The sequence below is a fragment of the Boleophthalmus pectinirostris genome, unplaced genomic scaffold, assembly GCF_026225935.1.
Source record: "Boleophthalmus pectinirostris isolate CB_2022bp ecotype Guang Dong unplaced genomic scaffold, ASM2622593v1 HiC_scaffold_6, whole genome shotgun sequence".
Taxonomy (NCBI): Eukaryota; Metazoa; Chordata; class Actinopteri; order Gobiiformes; family Gobiidae; genus Boleophthalmus; species Boleophthalmus pectinirostris.
In genome coordinates this window covers 15,626,189-15,652,157 of record NW_026571447.1, presented here as the reverse complement: position 1 = coordinate 15,652,157, position 25,969 = coordinate 15,626,189, and the positions used below count along the sequence as shown (strand labels likewise).

The following is a 25,969-nucleotide window of genomic DNA, read 5'->3' as shown; positions in this document are numbered from 1 at the left end:
GTCAAGAATGTTGCATATTATGGCATTAACCTTATGTAGCATTCATTTATTCAATTACACGTGCTCTTATTGCACCGTGAAAAACATACATTCTTACTATGAGCAGGATCGTCACTCCACATATCTGGCCTCTAAATTGACCTGGTGATCTTGTTTCCATGGAGATAAGTACAAGATAAGTTCAGATAAAGCAATAACATCACCCTTGAGACAACCTCTACTCCTAAAACTTTCATTATGCACCTAAGCATTTTTTTAACTCCACTTACTTTTCTGAAAAATGAGAAAAGAAAAATATCTTGATGTCCAAAATGTAGACAGTAACAAACAGAATAAATCTAAATGAGTCAAAACAAATTTAATCTGAAAACCTCTCTAATATTCTAGTCTAGTTATTTTTTGCAGTCACTTCCCGTCTGCACTGCTATCTCAGAAGACATTAGTGAGCCACTGCTTTTTGGCAAGGTTGAGCCGACATTATTCAAGATAGACCGCACAATAGATGATTTATGAAGGCCGTCTCACTCTGGACCATCAGCCTGTACATGTCCTCCACCTGACTGGACCACTGCCCTGACCGCCTGATGGTCACTGACTCTCCCTCCTTCAAACAGTTCTCAGAAATAACAGGCAGTGGTGGAAGAAGTACTCAATCAGAACAAAAAAAATAAAAAACTCAAGTAAAAGTATCACTTGAACAAATCTACTTAAGTAAAAGTAAGTACCCATTAAAATGTACTGAAAGGGTAAAAAGTCAAGTATTTTTTCTAGTAGGGCTCAAACAATAATGAAAAATACTTTTACTTTTCAGTCCAGTTCAAAAATGTAGTGAAGTAGAAAGAACAGATACCTGCTCTCAGATGTAGTGACAGTAATAAGTATCCACTTCAAAATCCAGTCACTCCATCGACTCTGCCTTCAATTCACTTTGTATTGAAAAACGTCGCCCCTCTTCGTAACTGCTACTGAAAGGCTCTTCATTTTGGTCTTAAAATGTTCGTATTAACCCTTTACATGATCCTAGTGTTTTTATTTTGCTATTTTGTCTGTAATATGTAATATGGAACTTGTTTCCAAATTTGCTCCTGTATCTGCTCCTGAACCCTATAGGTGACACTCCTGTCACACTTCTTTACAGTCTATGGAAGCAACTGAAACTGCAACAATATCTTTGGTGTAGATTTTAAAATCCCTGATAAGATGATGAGTATAATTTTGGGCCCTCACACAACAAAATCATTTTCATTACTGAGCTTTTTCAAACATTTCACAAAATTCAGGGTGAATAATTCAAGGTCATTTGTCTTCATCAAGTGAAATCTTCAAAATGTCAAAATTCCTAGACCCTTTTTGGTTTTTCTGCATGAATGGTGTTGAGTCATCATCATCTAATTCTTGAAATAAGGACTGGGCTTACATTTAGATTGTTAAATCATCCACCTTTTACAAAAAAAACAACAACAAACAAATAAAAAAACACTTAAAAATTGACTCTTGTGAGCCATGTTATAAAGGTGTTACCTCTTCAAAGACATACCTGGAGTTGTATTCAGTTTCATTCACACATGTTTGTTATTGTGTACATCTCCAAAACTCAAAATGCTCTGTTCCACCTTATGATATCATGAAGTTGTAGTTTTCAATTTAACAGCTACCTTTTACCTTTTGTTCAGTCAAGGTTGGCTCAAATTCTCCAAATGATTCAAGTGAAGGTGTATGGAGTTTAAAAACACAATGGAGCAATTTCTATTTTACAACATGACATCACAAGGTGGAACAGAGTGTTTGAGAGGAGAACTCAACCTAATTGTGCAGGGTTTGTATGTGAATGAAACAAAACACAACTCCAGGCATGTTTGTGATGATGAAACAACATTATAACATAGATCAGAATAGCGTAATAGAAGCAGGTTTACCCCTCCTCGGGCTTGGGTAGATTCTGTGACCCCCTACACAAAATGACTCATCTTCAAACTGCATTGAACACAGACTGCGGCAGTGGCACTTTAACTGATATGTTGACAGTTCAGTGATAAATACCCCCAAAGACTTTGATTAGTTGCTCTGGGTGTGATGCTGAATTAGTCAGTGGCAAAAGATGAAGGAAATTCAGATGAAGGCTTGACACTGAAAGCCCCATGACAAGTGCGGTGTGAAAGTAGACGCATTCATTTTCATTTGTTCCACTTTGGAGAGTGCAGTCAAGCCTGTCCTAAAGTGTATTATATTTTTATAGCACAAAAGGGACTACAACAGGCCATCCTTTTCCAAACTTTATGAAAGTAATGTTTGTAATATAAATGTGTGACCTCTGACCTTTTGTTTTTCAGGGCGAGGATCAGCCACAGCGGCTCGGTCAAGTTGAGTATCTACATGACGGTCTACACCATCACTTACGTTATACTGTTCATCTATGAAGCAGAGGTACAAGGCAACACCAACTCTCTAATCTGTATTCTATGATGAGTGTTGGGAAGTAAATACCATAAAGATAAAAAAGTTTAATAACATACTGTGAAACATTTCCGGCAGAACAATAACATCTCCATGGAGGCAAGCATTTGACGGATCCCCACCTAAAATTTTACACAGTACACTTTTAAGTGATTATATTCTGATACGTTCACCCTTCATTTGATGGTATTCACATTATAGTTACTGGGGTATTTGATCACACAAATGAGGCTTCAAGCTGCACGCAATGAATGAGCAAAATTTTAAAACAACATAATGCAGTTCAATCTGAAACTCGAGTCTAAATATTCAGAATGTAGTACTCTGTTTGGACCATGTATTGGAATACGCTACAAAATACATGTTAAAGGAGGTATTTAGTATTCTATCATATAAATAAATACATTTTAAGACTACAAAATAAATAAATACATTTTAAAAATACAACTGTTCGTCCCAACCGGCTCACTTAATATTAAATCTACTGATTTTACCGAAACATCATTTGGTTTCAAGACCTCAACGCTGAATAGATTTTTACCAAGGACACCATGGCCTCCTTCATTACAAGCACTCTTAAAATCCTGGCTTGCTAAAACAACCATTATCCATCTCAATGACATAAGATAACTTCACTTCTAATATCTATTTAAATAGGACTGGGATTTGCACAACAGTCTCCCCATTGTCTGGACAAATATTTGAGGAGCACTTTATGCATTTTCTTTTTCATTAATATACATTTTTATTCAGAAATAGTAAAAGCATCACGTAGTACTTTAAAGTGGACCTATTATGCATGATCTCTTTTACTTTATTTTAATCATTTTATAGTTGTTTGCTCTTCTCACTGACCCTTTTAAAGTTGTATTTCAAGTTGTTCATGCATGCTTGAGTAATCTTTATATTCCTGTTTTCAAAATGCTCCACTCAATTTCATTTTCATCATCACTGGTACATGCACACTGCTCTATACTTACATTGCTCTACAGTTTAAATTTTCTTAATGGGTGATACTTTTAGGATTTGGCAGCATTGTGTGGTCATATTGGTAAAAAGGGGGGAAAAAAAAGAAATCTGAAAGAATCTGCTTGATCAGTATCTATCCAAGGTGGTGCTGACAGCTTTTCCCACTCTTTGTTATGATGACATTTACGGCAATGTTGACTCACATTGGAGCAGACTTGTTTCTTTTATTAAGTCATTTTAGATCAATATTGTGATTTAAAATGTCCATATTGTAGTGTAATGATTACTAGTGTGCAGACAAAAGGACAAACTCTCTTCTTTAAAGGTGCACAGAGCAACCTTTCTGGTGTATGGTCCGCTACCTGCTTGTCTCCTTAGAGATGTTACCGCTTTATCACTTTGTTATCGCTTAGCATTTATTCATTATGGTTGTTCCTATTGCACAAAAATGCAATAATTCCTGAATAGGGGTGACTCTCCACAGATCTGAATTGTAATGTAGCGTAGTGCTGTCTCTTGTTTGTCTTAATTGTGATAGATAGTTACTCAGTGCATCTTTAAATCAAATTTGCAGTGCCAGGGTCAACCCAGCTATTTTGTCCAGAATGGAAAAAGACACCTTCCCTTCCAGGTGTAAAGTTGCATTCACGCTATAGCTTGGCACCCATGTCTCTCCTATGACTTTATCTTGGTCAGTGTATTGTTGTGCACTGTCCCTGTACAAATAAAAGCAAATCCCTAAGCAACTACAACACCAGAATCATTGAAGTTCTGGCGTACTTCAGTATCCGCAGTCTTTGTACTGCATTTCGAGTTTCTAAAATAATCTCATGAATATTTATACAGACGGGAGCCCACAGATCGGCGTGGGCTGTAATGGCTTTCACTGTCAAATCACTCATTACACTCAAGCCATAATCATGAATAGATTTGAAACTGATCACAGAGAGTCAAGAAAAGTCCTTGATAAGTTTTATTGCTATTGTGTATTCCCATAATTAAATACAGTTAAACAAACCAACTGGCGTGGTTACGAATGTTATATGTAAAGGTGCACTGAGTAACATTTCTGGTTGAGGGCCCATCAAATGCTTTTCTCCAAGGAGATGTTATTGCTTTGTCTGAAATGTTTCACAGTATCGTATTGAACCTTCTATTTTCATGGGGACCAAACCAGGCCAAGTTACAGGTCAGATCGGTGGAGAGGCAATTCAACTCACAGTCAGGATGCATGTTTTTTTGGGTTTTTTTTTAGGTATTTTTGAGCTATAAAACAAACTGTGATTTAATAAATGTGAGGTAGAAATGCCTAATGTCATACTGTGGAACATTCCACACAGAGCAACAACTTATTCATAGAAACAAGCAGATGTTGGTCCCCCAATCCAAAAAATGGAAGTTCTTTCACAGTGCACCTTAATGAGAGATTTTTGTATTGAAATTCAGTGTAAGGTTGTTGATAGATATACCTTGTCTACTTACTGAGCTCATGAATAAATTACATACCATATCTATATGTCTATGCATATTCAGTGAGTTGAGATGAAAATGCTCTTAGGGCTAGTGGATTAAAGACTTTGAATACAGGATGGTAATGACCAATGGGGAATACTTCAGAGGAATTATTGCTATATTTACCACCAGGGCCTATAGTTGTCTCTCACTCCACAATACACCCATCTGAAGCTGTGTAATTCATCTGCCTGCTGCCCCACTACATGGTCCTCTCTGTTAAAGAGCTCCAACTCAGGGGAGACGTGCTAAAAATACGCCAAAGTGGGTTAGTATTTGAAATGAAGACATGTCCTGGGTGTGCAGATGGCTGCGAACTGGCTGTGGTTGGATGGATCTTAAGAAGTTTTGCGTGTTAGCCACCAGACCTGCATGATGCATTATGCACAGAGGGTAACCCAGTCCGGCCAGTGCAGTCCAGTCTCAGGGCTCTGGTGTCCATATGGAAACACACACAGGCATGAGCTCAACTGTGACCTAGTTGCGGATAAGTTTCGATGTCAAATATGCAGTGATGGGAAGAATACTGTATTTATAATGTATTTAGTTACAGGCAGTGTTGGGAAGTAACTGAATATATGTACTGAGAATACGTATTGTGAATACTAATGTTGAATAACTGTATGACAGTGTAGGCAACAAACTGGTTCAACTATTAGAACCAATTATGTGAACAAAAATCTGTAATTACTAATTATAGGGGTACAATGTACTGACAAGCAAAAACGATGTGCTACTCAGTGAAGTGTTGTTAGATACACTCAGTAAATAGAATATGTTGAGCTGTAGATATGACCCATTCATTTAATGTTGAGAAGTCATTTTGAAATCAGAGAGTTGAGATATGAGACTCCACTCAAGATTAAGGCTTTGCTAATATGTGTCTACAACTATCTTTAGTCATATATCCTGCTAAATATTGATAGTGGCAGTGAGTAGGTAACTTTGAATGTACTTCAAATATATTTAGTTTTTTTTTTTTTTGGACAAAAATTTATTTTATACCAATACATGGTCCAGTCAGAGTACTGTATTCGGAATACTTTGAATACTTTCACATTAGATTGCATGATATTATAGTGTAAAGTGGAAACACAACATAGGATCAGACCAGCGCTGTTTGTCACATTGTTTGTTTATGCATGTCTTTATCATCAAAGGAAAAATCACACATGCTCTCACCACAGGAGCTGTGTTTTCTTCTTGTGTTACTAATGTTGTGCAGTTCAAAGCCTAAGTTACATTATCAAGGGCCACAATATATTCCTTTGATTTTAGGAAAGTAACTGTATTCCACTATGGTACATTTTTATTTGGTGATTTTCAGGCAGTAAAAAACTATTCACTTTGTAAATGCATATTTTTTCACTGGATATTGGATGTTTTTGATGATCCTCGGGCCCAAAAGTGTCATTGATTGAATGGTACAATAGAAACAATAGAAAAGCACATTTCTTGAAAAAGAGTGGCAAGAAGAAAAACTTGTTAACCCACCCCTATTCATTACAAAGTTTTAAAATGATGTAGTTGCTTATGTACATTGATCAGCAGACAAGTATTTACTTAGAGCAAAATAAGTTACACAATATACTAAATTCTACATATTAAATGTAGTATTGTTTTGTGACATAATAATGTCTTTTTTTGTATTGTATTTCGTTTTACTATTTTTTTTTCTGTATACTTGTTTGTTTACTTTTTTTTTTTTTTTTTTTACTTCATGACTTAAGTCATTATGCAATGTAGAATTTAACACAGATTTCAAATGCAGTGTGACCTTTTATCATACTTGTTTTGTTGTTGTCCTGCAGTATTGTCATGGATTTGAGAAATTTATTACATTAAAGGTGCACTATGTAACTTTTTTGGTTGGGGGTCTGTCACCTGCTTGCTTCTTTGGATATGTCATAGCTCTGCCTGGAATGTTCCACAGTATGACATTAAACAGCTCTACCTTACATATATTCATTTACAGGTGGTTTTCCTGCTCAAAAGTCCCTATAAAAACAGGCATTGTGACTGTGAGCATTGTTGCCTCTCCATCCCTATCTGACCTGTAACTTGACCTTGTTTGGTCTCCATGAAGATTGAAAAGTTTAATATCACACTATGAAACATTCCAGAGGAAGCACTAGCATCTCCATGGAGAAAGGCATTGATGGACCCTCCAAAATTTACACAATGCACCTTTAAATATTTCATTTTAAAGTATCCTTATATTTTATTGTATGTAGCAACATTTCTACATACAAATTAGACTTTTACCTTGCCATCCCTAACATAAGTTTCTGTGTCCCAGTTCTTTGACCCAGGAGAGGTGCTGTACGCCTACGACAGCCCGGCGGGATATGGCCTGATGGGTCTGCAGCTGCTGGCCTACGTGTGGTTCTGTTATGCGGTTCTGGTCTCACTCAAGCACTACCCCGAGAAACAGCCCTTCTATGTGCCCTTCTTCACCACCTACACACTATGGTAACACCTATTAATATTAACAGATCACCGTCAGTATATATGCATAAAGAGGGCGGTGTGTTTTGAATTATTTATGCTGCTGCATTGGATGGACTGCGGCGTTATTGGTCTCCTATTGATTACATTGTATTTTACCATGACATCTCCAAAAGGTAATTGCACAAATGTTTAACCTGATTATTCCCATTAATGACTAGGCCCAAGAACTCACTGTATTATAAGAAAAATCTGCATTTTAGCTATATTTATTTTAGCTGCCCCCCATCTGTATTAAATAATATTGGCCTATAGAATGTTGTGATGTTAGCTGAAACCACCAATTCTAATTTAAGTGTCTTTCTGCTTTTAGTACAACATCTATTTGATAATTGCATTTCAGTGAATCCTTCCTAGCTGGGTTTATTTCCATGCCACAAATGAGCCCTCTTCTAACAGAATAATTTATATGTATTGTAAATTGAAGCTGTGAAGAAATCATTTTCATCTTCGGTCTGGGAACAATCTTCTTCACAGTTCTATACACTTGCTTGATCCGTACCCATCAAAAAGCAAATAGAAGGCAAGATTACAAAGACTAGTGCTAACTTTATGTTTAGCCACAATCTCTTGGATCACTATCTACGATACTTTGATGTGGTTTCTTGCATTTTCTTTGTTATGTGATTAAATGTGAACTATGTAATTGTTTTTTTGTTTAGTTTTTTTTCTGGTAAGGCATCCTCCACTTGCTTGTCTCCGTGGAAATGTTATTAATTTGCTTAGAATGTTTCACACTAAGGCATTTAACATATTTATATTGTATTGGTTCAATTACAGGTGTTTTTATTGCTTAGAAATAGGCTTGAAAACTTAATTCAACCTGTAACTTACTTGATCTAGTCTTGCAAACTGCTTGTCATGGAAATAGAGTATAAAAAAGTATAATGCAATATTGTGGAACATTGCAGGCAAAACACAATAATATTTCAGTGCAGACAAGCTGGTGGCAGATTCTCAATCAGTAAAGTAACATAGTGCACCTTTAATGCACCTTCCACCTGCTCTCATTCTAAATCTAGCTGCAAACTGCTTGTCTCCATGGAGATAGATGCCATATTGTGGAACATTGCCAGCAAAGCTCTATAATATTTCAATCCAGACAAGCTGGTGGCAGACCCTCCTTCAGTAAAGTAACATAGTGCACCTTTAATGCACCTTCCACCTGCTCTCATCCTAAATCTAGCTCCATGGGCATAGATAAGTAGAAAGCCATATTGGGAAGCAATGTAGGCAAAGGGCAATTTTAATATTTCAGTGCAGACAAGCTGGTGACAGACCCTTTGTCAGAAAAGTTACACAGTACACCTTTACTTTCCACCTGCTCTCATTCTAAATCTGGCTGCAAACTACATGTCTCCATGGAGACAGATGCCATATTGTGGAACATTGCAGGCAAAGCACTATAATATTTAAGTGCAGACAAGCTGGTGACAAACCCTCCATCAGAAAAGTTACATAGTGCACCTTTAATGTACAGTCCACCTGCTCTCATTCTAAATCTCGCTACCTCTGTCTCTGTCTTCAGGTTCTTTGCTGTACCGGTGATGGCGCTGATCGCTAACTTTGGCATCCCGCGATGGGCCAGGGAGAAAATCGTCAATGGCATTCAGCTGGGCATCCACCTCTACGCCCATATCGTCTTCCTTGTTCGTACCCCGGGCACACACGCATTTAAACATACATATTCTACCTACCACCTCTGTATTATTCAAGGGCCATTATTGGCGCTGTCAGTCATTCATTATTCACCATCCTTGAGCTTTAACTCCACAGTGCTGATTGTCGCCTCTTCACATCATTATCCAGCTCTTCCTCACCTCCGACACATTGTTCTTCACTAATGGCCTATTCTGTTCCTGCAAACTCTTTTATATTCAGTTATCATTTCAGGCTTTAAATCCTCACTTCTCACTTGTGCATTGCTAAATGTAAAGCTGTAGAAATCCACCTCACATAATTCTCTTCGAAGTTCCTCCTGTATATAATATTTAGAATGCATAAAGATAGGGTTATATAACAGGTATTAGAACACAAATTCATGCAGTATCTTGAGGCCACTTCATAACAAACAATGAGAGTTATTAGAGATATTATAAGGTTCAATTGTACTTTAAAAGTGTCTGTGATTGATGAGGATACTTCTAAGGACATGCAATGAATATATGTAACAGACATTATTAGTACATTTACTATACAATACATAATTATCCAAATTTGTCAGTAAAATTTAAATTTTTTTTTTCAAAATTTAGACTGCTTTTGAACAAATACAACTATCAATTGTAGTAATTTTTTTGTTAATGTATTTTGTTAAGCATAACATAAAACGTAACTAATGTAAATGCAAAAATGTCTAAATATCAGTATGTAAGGCTAATTTAAAAGTGTGCTTGGTAACTTTTCTGGTGGAAGGTCCAGAATGCTAGTGCTTTGCCTTAAATGCTCCACATTATGACCTTAAACATATCTATCGTCATAGAAACAAGCAGGTGATGCCGCTAGGCTAAATTACAAGTTAGATCTGTGGAGCTGCGACCCCAATGATATTAAGAATACATGTGTTTCAAGGCATCTTTCTCAGCAAAAATACGCCTGTAATTGATTAAATACAAGGTGGTTACATTTAATGACATAGTGAGGAACATTCCAGACAAAGCAGTAACATTTCATGGTAGTGGATCCCTTCTAGAAAGTTACATAGTGCACCTTTAAGGCTAAAACTGCGGTCAGCTTGACTCATTATTACACACATATGTTGTTTACAATTTCTAAACTGCTGTATTGTCTTGTGTTTAAGATCATAACCCGTCCATCAGCAGCCAACAAGAACTTCCCATACCACGTGCGGACATCCCAAATCGGAATCCTGCTGTCCAGTCCAAAAGCGGGAGAAGGCGCCGAGAGTTTCCCCCATCACGCCTACGGGAACAGCTCCTTCCTTGGCGATTCGCAGCCCAACTTCACAGAGCTCTTTTCCATTCAATCAGTGAGTACCAGAGATCGTTTGTGTGTATCTGCATGTTGCTAATGATCATGAGTGTAAATGTGCCCATGTGCAGATGTAGCTGGCTGTGTGTCGTAAGCCAGTGAGTTTAAAGGGACTATTTCTCAACTGAACCCTCCATCACTCACCGCATGTCAGCTGAATGACAATAAGCACCACACGCCATAACACAACAAGAAAAACATAGTGCCAGTGAGAAATAATGATTATAGCAGGTTTGACAAGGGCAAATTAAGGTGTCGTGTTTCCTGGGATGAAGTATTGAACTAAGGGAACTTTCAAATCTGAGGCCCGTCATGCAGAACAATAATAAATTGTGGTGGCTTAAGCTATATGCAGGTATTGCGCTGATGTAATGTGATTTCAATGACAAGGAGAAAAAATATGAGGAATAACATTATGCAGTGCCAACATATAGGTTAAAGCAGAAAGTGGGATAGTATAGTTAGTATAACTAGTATAACTAAATTAGAACAATCCTAGCTAATTGCTTTTACTGAATTAGATGCTAAATATAATACACTGCATCATGTTTTTAAAGCCAACATGAAGTGAATTTGCAGATAACACAAACAAACATTTTTACATTATTTAAAGTCACTGATGCATAACCTGATTTAACCACTTCCACTTGTCAGGTAACCATGTACTGACTTCTTGTACAGTGGCTTTCAAACATTTCACATTAAGTACAATTTAAGAAAAAAAAAAAAAAGGTTTCCAGATTTCACCGGATCCAAACCAGGTCTATACCAGGACTATTCTGGGTTTAACATATGAATAAAACCGTTATCATTAACATATTCTCTTAAAAGTCCTATATTAATGGAAAAAATACTCCTGTGAGCTTTTAGCCATGTTAGAATGCTTTTGTGTCATCATAAACATACCTGGAGTTGTGCTTTGTTTCATTCACACTTGTCTGAGTAATCCTGTATCATTAGTCTGTCTACATCTCCAGAGCTCAAAATGGCAGGGTTGAAATCATCCAAACGATTCTAGTGTAGTGTAGGTGTATGGAGCTTAAAAACACTGGAACACTTCCAGGATTACCACATGACATCACAAGGGGGAACAGAGTGTTTTTCATTTGAGAGAGGAGCACAGCCTAAATATGTAAAGATTGTGTGGATGAAACAAAGCAAAACCTCAGGTATGTTTGTGATGAGAAAACAACATCATAAGTTAGATCAGGAAATGACGCAATAGAGCCCTTTAACACTAGAATTGCATAGCAGCCTGAGTAGCACCTGAAGCTTTACCACGGTTCTAGACTTTAGTTTTGACCTATATTAAAACAACCAGGCTGAAGTAAAAAATTTGCCTCTCCGATTGTTGTAGCTTGCATCAGAAGAAATCTTCACAGAAATCATCCCTTCATACATGTGTTTCCAGGACCCAGTGAGGACAGTTGAGGAGATGGTGGCGCGCAAAGGACAGGAAGTACCAAGGAACAGCGAGCAGAAGATCATCACCACGGCAGCAGATCTGACGTCAATACTGCCCCCGCCTCCCCCCCCATACCCCCTCGGCCCACCGCACAACACTCCCCCCCGCTGCCCCCCCGCCTGCCTTCTTTCACCGAATACTTCAGCATGCAAGGTGGAGGGGGTGGAGCTTTTGGGACCAAGGCATAAGACACACGTGAGACTGGGGAACTGGGGAAATGCATGGGAAAAGGTAGAAAGACTTTATTGTGTTTTTTTAAGACACAGCCAAATAGATTTAGGAAGACAAATCATTGGAAAAGAAGAATAGTTTTTCTTCACCTGTGACTGGACAAAACCTGAAGTGCAACAGAATTGCCGCAAGATAGAAGCGCTGGGCTTTTTAAAGAATAAAGAAGCAATAAATATTTGATGTTGACCAGTAAAAGGCACAGAGGGGAAAAAGATGACAAAGTGGATGTAGCCGGGGCAGTCCAGCGATAGCAGTGCAGCCAGTGGAAATGAACAAAATTCTGAAATACTTCTCATTCAAAAATTCATGAGGCATCAGCAGTGTGCTTGGGAGACTGTGTAAATAGCTCAAAATGGATCCAGCTGCCACTATAGATTTGATTTTATTCTTTTTTTTTTTTTTTTTTTCAAATTTGGAGATTTTCTTTTTCTTTTTTTCTTTTTTTTTGCATTAAATTCCAGTTGGTGCTGTGACCATCAACATATTTTTACTTGTATATATAAAATTCTCATTGTTTGGCAGATTTTGACAAAAAGCAAAGATTTTTTTTAAATGACTTCTTAATTAAAATGCCTTTGTTGGCTAGTTTTACTTTTTTTTTTAATTCTTTGATATATTAAATGTTTATGTAAGATGTCACCTTTGCTGTGGACACTCCTAGTAAAACACGCATGTTTGTATTGTATATCCCCTCCAAACAGGGGTCCATGTAATTCCTGTGACCATACAATAATAGCTTATTGTCTGTATTGAAATGGTACTTTGTAAATACATACAGTAGGCTTCAATATATTTTTAACAGGATAACAGATTTTATTGCGATAAACCATAGAGATAGTGTTATAATTGTATTTTTTAATTTTTGGAGTGCAGATTATGCCTGCTCATAATTTATGGTATGTAGACAGTGAATGTACTGATGCAATACAGCACAAAGATAGGAGAATAAAAATGTTTATTTAAAATACTTATATAAAAAATAGGATGACGCTAACCTTGCCAGCCATCCCATTTCATTACAAATATTTGATCCCAAAGGTAATCTATTCTAGTACACAACTCTGCTTTATTGGGAGAGAATCCAAATCCTTTTCTAACTGTAAGAACTGTAAGGTTGGGACAGGCTGACTGGTCTAGACGCCATCCCTCTTTCATAGGAATTCTTCACTGCTGTCTATTTCCATAAACACTGAGTTTTTTATACAACTGAATGTTCAAATGTGCAATAGTGACCATTTGTAGTCCCTTGTATCCAGCTGTAGATGGACTGTGAAGACCGCTACACTTCTGTACATTCTGTCTGTCCTGCATGGAGCACTTTAATGTTCCTCGTCTGAGTCAGTTTCTTTGTGATGTCACCTTATAGGACTGCTTTAACACCTGTATTAACATCACTAGTAGTGTCTCACACTCACTATTGTAAATACCAGCAAAACTTCATTGACTGGTGTTTTGCTACTATGATGTGAAGAATGCTGTACAGTGTCAGGATCAAAAGATGAAAAGAATCTCCACCAGCCTTCTCCATTATCAGTCAAAACGATTAACCTTGACCAGACAGCATGTAATCACGTGTTGGTGAAGCATTGTACTACTATCAACTGCAAGCAAGCCCTCCAATTTGTCCATGATAATGTAATTGGAGTACTAAGATGTTAGGACTGTGGCGTGTCATTTGTGAGAGTGTAGTTTGAGGTACTAGTCCGTGAAAGCAAATGATACTTGAATTAAGTGCTAGTTGTTCTTTCTAGTTATGTGTCCGATTTATTTACGGCATGTGAGCCATTTTGTCTGCTGTTGCCTGTTACAATTGCCATAAAATGACTGAAGAAAGACAAAAGTTGACATGACAAACAGGCGGACTGACACCATCATTGCCTCACCCTTGTGTATACTGACATCCAGTGACAGGAGCGGGACACTTAAAAGAGCCATGAAGAAGGTGATGTATGCATGAGAAAAAGAGCACAGCTTTTAGGCTCCTCAGAGTGACCTGGTTAAGAGCACATCACATAAGCACTGTTTAAATACATTTTAATGGTGTTCAGTGACAATTCTGAATATTCTGTACATATACACTTTTGCCAAAATAAAAAAAAAATGTTTTAGTAAAGTATATATATGAGTGTGTTTTTCCTGATAATTTACTGATTTAACCACCCAATTCAGATTCCGATCAAGGACAGGATAAGTACGCTTGTTTGACTTTGTACAGACAAAAAAAAACAACAAAAAACAGTAAAATATACTGTAATATTCAACATAGTTTCAAATTCTCTTTCAAACTTTCAGGCTTTATGAGCGCTCCAGCATCACCTGCTCTGCTATCAGTCTTAGATCTTTATGACTGACTCAACATTATGAGACAGAGGTTTAATTAAGCCTTGGTGGCTAACTGCTGTGCCATGTCCTCTCTGTATCCTTTGAGCAGCTGATTTATCAGGGTCAGTTCATTCTGTCTTTTCACAGGATACAGCGGTGGGAAAGGGTTTCCTTTGTACTCCAGCACAGCCATCTTTGCTCGGTCCAAATTTGTCCTATTGGGCAAGCGTGCCATCCGTGTATAGCCATTTGTCTGAGTTTCAAATCGTGGAGCAAGAACCTTGAAAAGCTTTGGGACCAGATCCTTTTCCTGTGCAGAACACAAATAATAAACAGAATTATTACTCTCATGCTTTAAGACTTATCTACATCATAAATTATTGCAGACAGTACCGTCAACCAGAAACTGGCCATCTTCATTGCTTTCTCATCCGTGTCTCCCTTCTTTGCATAATCAATAAGCTGCAAGTATAAATGTTAAAATTAAGTACAAAACATTTTGCATATCTTCACAACTTTGTAATTTTTAATTTAAATCTTTTTGGAAGACTTTTCTTCTGAAATGCTTTTGTTGACCCATGTTTTTAACAAAGCAACTCACGTTCGGTTTGATATTGCTGATGAAGTCACATTTCCTGCGGTTAGAAAGTGACAAATTTGATATGTGTATACTTTTTAACTAAAATATTACCAGACGAGCTTTGTGGAGCAGCTATCCAAGGTATGGAGGTATTTAAAAAAATATCTGGCTTGATGACTAAAAATACTGACATAAGTAAGCAAATCTTCAGCCCTTTCTACTGCAAATAAAAGCTTAAATTACATTACAATCTGTGGGCAATATGACATTAAAAATAAAACCTTGGTATGGCCCCTCCCTCTTCAGACATTTCCCCACCCACTCCCCCATTGGTCAGTTATGAGTGAGTGACAAGTTGATATAACAATCATAGCAAAGTTTGAACTCTCAGATGCATCATCAACAAATTGTGATAAAATCGTGAACTGGGTCTATGAAAATTCTTACATTTACAATTTTTTTTTTTTTTTTTTGGCATATTGTCCATCCCACGACAAAAAAAAATTGCCCTTGATTTTGTGATTTTATCATCAAATACTGTAAATCGCAAATTCCACAGTATTTGAGCCCCAGAGTTACCTGCTCTAAATGGCACCGACACGAGGCTCACCTTCTCTGCATAAAATCGGACCTCGTCTGCCCGGGCACGGGTGGTCTCTATCCTCTCGTATCGGACTAGTCCCGTCAGTATGTTCCGCAGCATGTTTATTCTAGACTCAGGACCCAAACCCATTCTTCGGGCGACCCGGCCATGAGAAATCAACATTTGCAACGTGAGCCGCATCTTGACCGCTCGGTTCCTCCACGAACCTCTGCCGCCGAAAAAGTAAATCTATGTACGCACAACAAATCAGGTATTTACATTGACTTACTAGTTACTGTAAGCCATTGTCTTTTACGGTGAAAAATACGTAAAAGTACTAAATCGTCTAGGTCAAGGGAGTCAACTAGGCTAGCTGTAGCCAACTTGACAGCAACAGTGCGTTGTCAAATGCGTCCGGATAGGTACTAAATATGGACAAGGTTCCGCATTACGCATACAGTCAATGATTGAGGCCGTAGATAAAGACCATACTGATTTTCGGTTTTATAGAGGGATTGTAGATTTTGTGAATAGTAAATGCACGCATCATTGATGTAAAAATTCTATGAAAGGAAATAAAAAATAAAATAGTATTGAATAATATCGTAATAAATTGTAATTACTATTTTGTAGGCCTAGGCCTATATGAATAAATAACATTAGGTGTTGTTTGGTCCCTCTGCGGATCAGCTCCTAAGAAGTAGGCTAATAGTTTTTTTGTTTAGTTTTGTTTTTGTTTAGTTTTTTTAATTACTTTATTTCTTTATTTTTGACATAAACACAAGGAATTATTTTCCGTGCACACTCTATTCCCCACCACCACCACCACCAGAGTCACCCAGAGGCCACAGGATAAGTAAGTTTATTGTCTGTTCTCCACAGCTGAAAAATATACACTGTCTCGGTTGTCTCTCTGATATCCTGCACTCACTATGGAATTGAGAATTTTGCTGCCTGCCTCTTCTCACTTACCTCCTCAGACACAATTGCAGGAGGTCACTACCATTAGCTGTACATGAGTAAATAGTTATCAAGACTAAAAGTAGATCAAAACACACTAACAACACAGCTGGTGGGCTAGGGCAGAGGCATCAATGAAAAAAATATGGATTTTTGTTGTTGTTGTTGTTTTGTTGTTGTTGTTGTTTTGTTGTTTTTGTTGTTGTTTTTTTTACAAAAAATGTTTGTCCCTCACTTACAGTGTGTAGCCTACTGAGTGCCTCAGTCATTGGTATTTAGAAAGGGACACTACGGGTGGCCGTACCTCAGTTGGTAGAGCATTCGCCCACTGATCTGAAGGTTGGCGGTTCGATTCCTTCGGCGGAGTATAAGGATCAGATTTAAAAAATAAATAAAAATGCTGGCGCTACGAGAATAAGGTAGTAACATTTCGACATTAAAGTCGTATTATTATGAGAATAAAATCGAAGCCAGAAAAAGTCGTAATTTTACGAGAATAAAGTCGAAGTTGAAATAAAGTCGTAATATTATGAGAATAAAGTTATAATATTACGAGAATGAAGTAATAAAATCAAAATCAAAGTGAAAAATGCGGCAGAAGAAGAACCTTGTTTTTCAATATAAAACTAAAAATAAGAAAACGAACAACAATTTTCTTCATTATTTGCGCCTCCGGACTGAACCAGGACTAAACCAGGACTAAACGAGGTCCGAGACCAGACCGGGACTGAGACCAGAACTTAGACAAGGACTGAGTCAGGGACCAAGACTGAGACCGGGATCAGACAAGAACTGAAAACGGTTTAGTCCTGGTTCAGCCTTGGTTCAGTCCGTATGCGGCGCAATAGTCCCGCATCGCATTTTAAAGTCACGTAAACGCCATTTCCCATTTCCGTGACTTAAAACAGGACTAAACTAGGATTAAACCGTTTTCAGTCCTGGTCTGGTCCCGGTCTCAATCCTGGTCTTTCTGGTTTGGTTCCAGACTTGATTTAGTTCTGATTCAGTCCTTTTTCAGTCGAATGAACGAATGATACACGGATTTTTCTCCTTTAGAAAATGCTCCAAATTCTCCATTCTCCACGCGTTCATACTTTCCGAGCAGCCGATATTCTCGTAATATTATGACTTTATTTTGACTACGACTTTATTCTCATAAAATTACTACTTTATTCTTGTAAGTTTACGACTTTATTCTCGTAAAATTACGACTTTTTCTGGCTTCGACTTTATTCTCATAATATTACGACTTTAATGTCAAAATGTTACGACTTTATTCTCGTAGCGCCAGCATGTTTTTTTTTTTTTTTTTTAATCTGACCCTTATACTCCGTCGTAGATTCCAGCTCTCAACATAAAAAAAACAAAAAAAAAAAAAAAAAAAAAAACATCACAGGTTGGGCGCTCAAATCCACAGACCCACAGGTTGGATGGTGTGATTCCAGCTCCCACAGATGAATACTGTTGTTGTATTCTATAAGCTATCTTAACATCATCTACATTTGAAATACATCATTGTGTGTTTACTTTAGAAAGCTCAATGAGCAAAAGGAGCAGCAGGGATTCCATGATATTTTGTGCTGTATAGTAATGTGATTAACTAAAATTAAAGCATGTTTTTTCATGATGGGTGGGATTTTCATAGAAAAACATGCATCCTTAATCTGAGTGGGCTTGTAGCTTCAGAATTCTTACTTTTGCTTGGCCTGAAGGAGGGCCTCCTCCTGCTTATTTCCATGGAAGTGTTGTGTTTTTTTTGTTTTTTTTTTGGCTATAATATGCCATAGTATGGCAAAAAACTTTAACCATTTATCTTCATGGAGAATGTTTAGCTTTCTATTTTCATGAAATCATGCTGTTGACTTTTCACATTATTAAGGTTACATATTTTGATTTTAAAAAGCCAAAAATGGTCAGTAAAAATGTTCATTTAAGTTGCTGAATATTTGTAAGTAAGAGAGTTTTGATAGTCCTGTGTATAGGTATGTAGACATATAGATAATAGACTTTCTGGCCTTGATGCAGTGTAAGGTGTACTCCTTCACACTGCAGTCATTGGCCAATGATAGAGTATTAAGGATGAATTTAATTACATATGTTCAAATTCCAAAATATTATTTTTGTTTGTATGTCATTTATAACTTCAATTTTGTGATATATTGGTAACTGCTATCTATTAATTATTCAACTAACTACAATATTAATGAGGAGAAACAGAAACTAATTTCACATTTTTATTGACAGGGATGATACATGTCAATAGACTTCACACTTTGGATGTGTGAGCAGTTTAATTGTTGGCCATGGTCCTCTCCAGCCAGTCGTTGAAGATGCAGACCTGCACAGAGACACACAGTTAGATAAAGGGCCACAGCAGCACACAGCTCACAGCAGGACGCAGGATGCAGGACTGTACCTTGGCGTAGACTCCAGGGTGGTCCCTCTCGGCGCAGCCATAGCCCCAGGACACCACTCCCTGCAGCTCACCGTTGCACACCACGGGGCCACCAGAGTCACCCTGAAAACAGAACAGGGACAGTCAGTACACAGGCGAGACAGATGGGGACACAGGGGTACAATGAGTGTGCTATGGGGACAGCAGAGGACTGACCTGGCAAGAGTCCTTGCCTCCCTCCAGGTAGCCAGCACAGAACATAGCATCAGTGATCATGCCGGGGTAGGAGTTGTCACAGTCTTTGAAGGACAGGATGGGGATCTGCAGGCACTGCAGCTTGTTCCTATCAGCGGCTGATCACAAAATAATACACAGCTTCAGGTTTAGCATTGTGGAGTCTCAGGTAATCTTACTGACTAATGCTAAATGTGCTAAATCTTACTGTTAAAACTTCATAGTACACAGTTGTGACTCACTAGAGCTCATGGTGTTGCCCCATCCAGAGACAGTGCACATGGTGCCAGCGGGGGCACAGCTGGTGGGCAGAGCAACGGGCTGCACGTACTGGTTGAGGGTGGCGGGCTTGCTCAGCTTGATCAGCATGATGTCATTGTCAATGTTGTAGGAGCTGTATTCGGGATGGCGGATGACACGAGCGGAGCTGATGAACTGCTCGGTGCCCTCATTCACCTTGATGTTGTGCTCTCCCATACGCACCTCAACACGACTGCAACACATCCAGAGGTCAGAGGTCACACTCAGTATATCTACATATCTATAACATGTCAGATACTTACGACTTGTAGCAGTGGGCAGCAGAAACAACCCAGTTCTCATTGACCAGAGAGCCACCACAGAAGTGGTACCCAGAGTTCAGAGACACTTGGTGGGGCTGAGAGTAAGGTTTGCACTCATACCCTCCGACGATCTTGTCGTCCTCGGCAACTGTCAGTGCATCACAAAGTTAGTTTGCAACCACAACTCTGCGATGGATACTACATGATGGTGTGGATGTACTCACAGGCCGCTCCGATGAGAAGAATGAAGACCAGACACCTCATGTTTGCTGCTGAGTGATCCTGTTGATGAAAGTTCTTTACCTGAGCTATGGTATATATGCACACAAGTCACTGCTTGGCAACACCCCTAACATTACTTTCAACCAATCACAGCTGGGAAAATATGCATAGTATAGCATTCTATAGGTTGTGACATGTGACATATGTGAAACATACGTTTCACAATACTGTATGTTTTATTTAGGATTTATATATAAATAGATTAAAGGTATGCAAGTAAATAATGTGACAATGCAGAGAGCAATGTTATAATCATAAAGAATGTACATGTAACATAAATAGTCCATTTAAAGGCATGAATGCTTTTCTAGTTCACAGTATGAGTTTGATGCAGGGGGACTATCAGCAGCTCCACAGATGGTCTGGTTCACACTGTCTGTTCAGCCAGCATGTGTTCAGAGGCAGAACATTGAAAGTACAGAGCATATTACTTATTTTATTTGTTGTAAACATCATAATAACCAAAGGAAAATGGCTGTATCATTTTGGGAGTCATATCCAGTTTGAGTTACTGCAACAACTGCTGTTGCAGGTTATAAATGTGGTGGTTTGAAAGAGGAGTATGTACTGGTAGTAGCAAGATCTGGGTTATAATTGCAGTAATAGTAATAGATGGGTTGTGCTAGCAAAATTAACAAGCCCTGAACAAAATCATTATTTGAGTGTTGGCAGAATTTAAAACTTAATTTTCTTTTTTAAGACCACCAGTTTCCAGCATTACATTAATACTGTTTTGTTTTGTAATATTAGAAGTTCTACAGTCATCCTTTGGAAATATATGGATATGAATTATGTTAACTGAGTTACATTTACTGTATATCTATATGTATATATGCCGTACTTCCATGACAGTTGGCAAATACTTTTCCCTTTTTCAAAAAAAAAAAAAAAAAAAAAAAAAAAAAAAAAACTAAACAAAACAAAGAAAGTGGTGCCAAATTCTACAGCTCAACTCAAGTGAGAAATAAAGACAACATAGTGTACAATAAAGTACATATGTATTTGGGTTACTTTCTTTTTGTGCTTGATTAGCACATTTTAAAGGAGAAAACATGAGTATTTATTCTGGGAGCTGTGAAACAGACAGCTGTGCTTTTAGAGTCAGCACTTATCTAATCAGACTAGTGTGGACTAGTTCAGTGTGGAGTAGAGAAGGAATAAAATTAATATTACAAATCAAATCAGAAATGTGTTGTGAATATTCTTAAGATTAAAAACAGTGTTACCCACAATTTCAGTGATATACATTCACATGAAAGAAACATTTAAAATGATCAAGACACATAAAAAAGTGTGTGGGGGGGCGTAAGTATTTTTCATTTTTTTGTTTGATAAAAAAAAATTTAATATATATTTATATACACTTTAGTACACATTTATATTAAATGCTTAAGTATCCAAAATGTTTATTAAATTATGATTTAGATTTAAAAAAATAACTTACCCATCCCAGACATCTCTGTTCAGAGATTGGCTGATGTATGACCAATGGTCGTTGAGATCAGGGCAGGGTGTGTGAATAACCTTATAAAGTTGGTGTCCAGGTGAAGACTTTCATCGACAGGATCACTCAGCAGCAAACATGAGGTGTCTGGTCTTCATTCTGCTCATCGGAGCAGCCTGTGAGTAAATCCACACCATCATGTAGTATCCATCACACTGTTGTAGCTGCAAACTAACTTTGTGATACGCTGACAGTTGCCGAGGACGACAAGATCGTCGGAGGGTATGAGTGCACACCTCACTCTCAGCCCCACCAGGTGTCTTTGAACTCTGGGTACCACTTCTGTGGTGGCTCTCTGGTCAATGAGTACTGGGTTGTTTCTGCTGCCCACTGCTACAAGTCGTAAGTATCTGACATGATATACATATGAAGATATACTGAGTGTGACCTCTGACCTCTGAGTGTGTTAAAGTCGTATTGAGGTGCGTCTGGGAGAGCACAACATCCAGGTGAATGAGGACACCGAGCAGTTCATCAGCTCCGCTCTCGTTATTCGCAACCCTGGGTATAACGCCTACACTATCGAGAATGACATCATGTTGATCAAGCTGAGCCAGCCCGCCACCCTCAACCAGTACGTGAAGCCTGTTGCTCTGCCCATCAGCTGTGCCCCCGCTGGCACCATGTGCATTGTCTCTGGATGGGGCAACACCATGAGCTCTAGTGAGTAATACAACTCTTGGTGTTATGGTAATCAGTAAGATTACCTGAGACACCAAAATGCTAAACCAGATGTTGTGTATTATTTTGTGTTCAGCCGCTGACAGGAACAAGCTGCAGTGTCTGCAGATCCCCATCCTGTCCACGGAAGACTGTGAGAACTCCTACCCCGGCATGATCTATAACTCCATGTTCTGTGCTGGCTACCTGGAGGGAGGCAAGGACTCTTGCCAGGTCAGTCCTCTGCTGTCCCCATAGCACACTCATTGTACCCCTGTGTCCCCATCTGTCTCGCCTGTGTACTGACTGTCCCTGTTCTGTTTTCAGGGTGACTCTGGTGGCCCCGTGGTGTGCAACGGTGAGCTGCAGGGAGTGGTGTCCTGGGGCTATGGCTGCGCCGAGAGGGACCACCCTGGAGTCTACGCCAAGGTACAGTCCTGCGTCCTGCTGTGAGCTGTGTGCTGCTGTGGCCCTTTATCTAACTGTGTGTCTCTGTGCAGGTCTGCATCTTCAACGACTGGCTGCAGAGGACCATGGCCAACAATTAAACTGCTCAAACATCCACTTTATCACAACCACTGACCACATCACAGTGAATAAAAACATTAAAAACTACATTAGTACTAAATGTTAATTTCAGTTTGACTGTTCATCAAAACACAACTGTGCATATTTACCTATCTTCACAATATACTTGAGGCATAATTGAAACTGTTGACTTTTCAGCGGGTTGCTCTCTAGATGCACGGGAACCCTCACCCGTGCCCTCAGCTTGTGTACACATCTTTATATAATTAGTATTGGTAGCTCACCAATGTAGAAAAACACATGAGACAGGACACGTTTAACTTTTAGCTGGCAACAGTATTGCCCGGTTGCTCTGACATGCAGGAGTGACAGGAGGCTTCACCTTTATTATTTTATAACAACGAGTAAGCTTGCGCACAACAGTATAGAACACAACACGTGTAGTGGCAATTGTTGCAACAGAAACAATGTTTAGTTATCAGATATGGATTAATATATGGACATTTCCCTATAACTGTCCAACTACAGCTGCTAATTTGTAAAATGTGTCTCTAATGCAGAAGACATGTCCTCTTAAAAATATTACTATTATTATCATTCAGAACATAATAGGCAGTGTTGGGGAGTAACGGATTACATGTACCGGAGTTACGTAATCAGAGTACAAATTATGAGTAACTGTATTCGGTTACAGTTACTGTTTCAGTGAGTGGTAACTGGATTACAGTTACTTTGTTGAAATAAATGGATTACACAGCGGTATTTTCCTGTTTTCACATTTTGGGCTAAACCAGGACTAAACCAGGACTAAAACCAGGTCTAAACCAGGACTAAACCAGGACTAAAACCAGGACTAAACCAGAACTAAAACGAGGTCTAAACCAGGACTAAACCAGGACTAAACCAGAACTAAAACCAGAACTAAAACGAGGTCTAAACCAGGACTAAACCAGGTCTAAACAAGGACTAAACCAGGACTAAACCAGGACTAAAACCAGGACTAAACCAGAACTAAAACCAGAACTAAAACGAGGTCTAAACCAGGACTAAACCAGGTCTAAACGAGGACTAAACCAGGACTAAACCAGGTCTAAAACCAGGACTAAACCAGGACTAAAACCAGGACTAAAACCAGGACTAAACCATGACTAAACCAGGTCTAAACCAGGTCTAAACTAGGTCTAAACCAGGACTAAACCAGGGCTAAACCAGGACTAAACAGGTCTAAACCAGGTCTAAACCAAGTCTAAACCAAGTCTAAACCAGTACTAAACCAGGTCTAAACCAGGTCTAAACTAGGTCTAAACCATGACTAAACCAGGTCTAAACTAGGTCTAAACCAGGACTAAAACCAGGACTAAACCAGGACTAAACCAGGTCTAAACTAGGTCTAAACCAGGACTAAAACCAGGACTAAACCAGGGCTAAACCAGGACTAAACCAGGTCTAAACCAGGTCTAAACCAGGTCTAAACCAGGACTAAAACCAGGACTAAACCAGGTCTAAACAAGGACTAAACCAGGACTAAACCAGGACTAAAACCAGGACTAAACCAGGACTAAACCAGGTCTAAACCAAGGACTAAACCAGGTCTAAACCAGGTCTAAACTAGGTCTAAACCAGGACTAAACCAGGACTAAACCAAGTCTCAACCAAGTCTAAACCAGGTCTCAACCAAGTCTAAACCAGGTCTAAACCAGGGCCAATTTGAAGAGAACAAACATGAATTTTCAGGATGTTGTTGGTACATTCATGTAGTTTTAAAAATCATGACAATATCAAGTAATCCAAAGTATTCAGATTACATTCCTCACTTTAAGTAACTTAATGGATTCCGTTACAAACTACATTTTGGTGTATGTAATCTGTCATCTGTAGGGGAATACATTTTAAAAGTAACCTTCCCAACACTGATAATAGGCTTATATAACTTGTGTCCTACAGCATCACAGCAGTCTCCGGGGGAACCAGGTGAATACAACCTGAAAGGCCTCACTCTTACTGGCTCTGTTGTTTCAGTTGGTGATAAGATGGTTCATTCTCTTAAAGTATTTCCTCTGGAAGGTCTCAGCCACATATGATGTAAAAAGCCTATGGCATCTCAAATGTCCACAGCTAGCTTCTCAGCTTGCTCCTTAGCTACCCTCTCCATGGATACTTTAAAAACAAATAGCTCATTTCATACAATCCAGCAATCCCTTACGTGAGTCCTTTAAAGCTGCACATGCTGCACTTCTTAGTTGGTTAAAATCTCAGACTCGTGCATGCACAGATTAGAGACAGTTAGATAAGAGTTTGGTGCTTTTGATTGTCAATTTTGCGGAAATCCACAGTTTCTCAGTCCTCTTTATTGTTTTATTTTCCCTTTTTAATTGTAAGCCGCCATGTTTGTTGTGACACGAAGACTTTCTATCTATACCTTATTACCTTGCACACGGAAATGAATAAAGTGTTTTAAGTATCTGGACACTGAATTTGCTCCAAAAAATACATAATTTTTACATCTTATCTTAGGCCACAGACAGAGGCACATTTGGAATGACTGGCACATATCAATTTGTGACAGTTAGCTGACAGCAAGCTGGAGAAGTGTCAGATGTTATTATGAGGCAGAAATGGAGACGAGGACAGACAGTGTACCAGGCAGTGGCAGTGGGAATGTATTGTTGAGATATAAAAGCCGTTTTAGGTTTTTGGCTAACAGCGTGTTTACCTGCACCGCGACAACAGTCTGACATGTTCTCTCTCCTTTGAATAAAAATGTCACAGCTCAAGAGTGTCCTGGCATCAAGAGTACAAGTGTATTTTTGCCCACGAGCTTTATTTCTCTGCTTGTCACCGCTGTGAGAGGCAACACAGTAGAATGTACTCACTAAATGTATACTCCTAAAGCATTTATTGTAGGTGGTATAATAACTGCTATGTTTTTTTAAGAACTCCATTGGCTGAAAACATTTGTAGCCTGCTGCCTAAGCTTTGTTTAAGATAATAAGTAATATGTTTATTGATAGACGTTGTACATTAAGTTTTATTTTAATAAACCAGAATACTCACACAGTCAGTAACAAGACACAAGGCAAATCTGATATGCTATGACAGTTTTCTACATGCTTACTCACAGTTGAATTCCAATTGATTCAAGCACATTTGAATAATCTGTTATTGTCTTGCATTGAAGACTTTAGTGCACTGAAAATGTCTGTTTTCCCCTGTCCCTATCTCCGCCTA

The 25,969-nt window shown here is 38.5% G+C and overlaps 4 protein-coding genes across 4 annotated transcripts in view; 2 read left to right on the top strand and 2 right to left on the bottom strand.

Annotated features, from left to right (window-relative positions):
• The window catches only part of tmem145 (transmembrane protein 145), a 72,057-nt gene extending 59,877 nt beyond the window's left edge, over nt 1-12,180 (top strand). The window contains 6 exon segments of the mRNA XM_055163830.1: nt 2,331-2,424; nt 7,235-7,407; nt 8,972-9,092; nt 10,244-10,432; nt 11,846-11,942; nt 11,945-12,180. Coding sequence (XP_055019805.1) covers nt 2,331-2,424; nt 7,235-7,407; nt 8,972-9,092; nt 10,244-10,432; nt 11,846-11,942; nt 11,945-12,087 — 817 coding nt within the window. The 3' untranslated portion in view covers nt 12,088-12,180.
• Nucleotides 12,181-14,147: 1,967 nt separating this feature from the next.
• Nucleotides 14,148-16,041, bottom strand: mrpl17 (mitochondrial ribosomal protein L17). The gene is made up of 3 exons (XM_020940452.2): nt 15,643-16,041; nt 14,846-14,914; nt 14,148-14,762 (listed from the first exon to the last, which is right to left on the bottom strand). Exons 1-3 carry the CDS (start codon nt 15,814-15,816, stop codon nt 14,508-14,510), a joined length of 498 nt encoding a protein of 165 aa, XP_020796111.1. The 5' UTR covers nt 15,817-16,041; the 3' UTR covers nt 14,148-14,507.
• Nucleotides 16,042-18,854: 2,813 nt separating this feature from the next.
• LOC110174350 (trypsin-2) lies at nt 18,855-20,042 on the bottom strand. Its single transcript, XM_020940449.2, has 6 exons — nt 19,992-20,042; nt 19,768-19,915; nt 19,447-19,697; nt 19,187-19,323; nt 18,992-19,093; nt 18,855-18,913 (listed from the first exon to the last, which is right to left on the bottom strand). Exons 1-6 carry the CDS (start codon nt 20,029-20,031, stop codon nt 18,866-18,868), a joined length of 726 nt encoding a protein of 241 aa, XP_020796108.2. The 5' UTR covers nt 20,032-20,042; the 3' UTR covers nt 18,855-18,865.
• A 1,527-nt stretch (nt 20,043-21,569) lies between these two features.
• On the top strand, nt 21,570-22,828 carry LOC110174349 (trypsin-2-like). The gene is made up of 6 exons (XM_020940447.2): nt 21,570-21,671; nt 21,748-21,895; nt 21,966-22,216; nt 22,311-22,447; nt 22,541-22,642; nt 22,714-22,828. Exons 1-6 carry the CDS (start codon nt 21,632-21,634, stop codon nt 22,759-22,761), a joined length of 726 nt encoding a protein of 241 aa, XP_020796106.2. The 5' UTR covers nt 21,570-21,631; the 3' UTR covers nt 22,762-22,828.
• The last annotated feature ends 3,141 nt before the right edge of the window (nt 22,829-25,969 follow it).

Bases quoted from the DNA above. Each gene is read 5' to 3' on its own strand.
- LOC110174350 (XM_020940449.2), bottom strand. From the start codon at position 20,031: ATGAGGTGTCTGGTCTTCATTCTTCTCATCGGAGCGGCCT. The intron at 19,094-19,186 runs GTCAGTCCTCTG...TTCTGTTTTCAG, and splicing joins GAGGCAAGGACTCTTGCCAG to GGTGACTCTGGTGGCCCCGT. The intron at 18,914-18,991 runs GTACAGTCCTGC...GTCTCTGTGCAG, and splicing joins ACCCTGGAGTCTACGCCAAG to GTCTGCATCTTCAACGACTG.
- mrpl17 (XM_020940452.2), bottom strand. From the start codon at position 15,816: ATGCGGCTCACGTTGCAAATGTTGATTTCTCATGGCCGGGTCGCCCGA. The intron at 14,915-15,642 runs GTGAGCCTCGTG...TTATACTTGCAG, and splicing joins TCCGATTTTATGCAGAGAAG to CTTATTGATTATGCAAAGAA. The intron at 14,763-14,845 runs GTACTGTCTGCA...TGTTCTGCACAG, and splicing joins TGGCCAGTTTCTGGTTGACG to GAAAAGGATCTGGTCCCAAA.
- LOC110174349 (XM_020940447.2), top strand. From the start codon at position 21,632: ATGAGGTGTCTGGTCTTCATTCTGCTCATCGGAGCAGCCT. The intron at 21,896-21,965 runs GTAAGTATCTGA...AGTGTGTTAAAG, and splicing joins GCTGCCCACTGCTACAAGTC to TCGTATTGAGGTGCGTCTGG. The intron at 22,217-22,310 runs GTGAGTAATACA...TTTTGTGTTCAG, and splicing joins GGGCAACACCATGAGCTCTA to CCGCTGACAGGAACAAGCTG.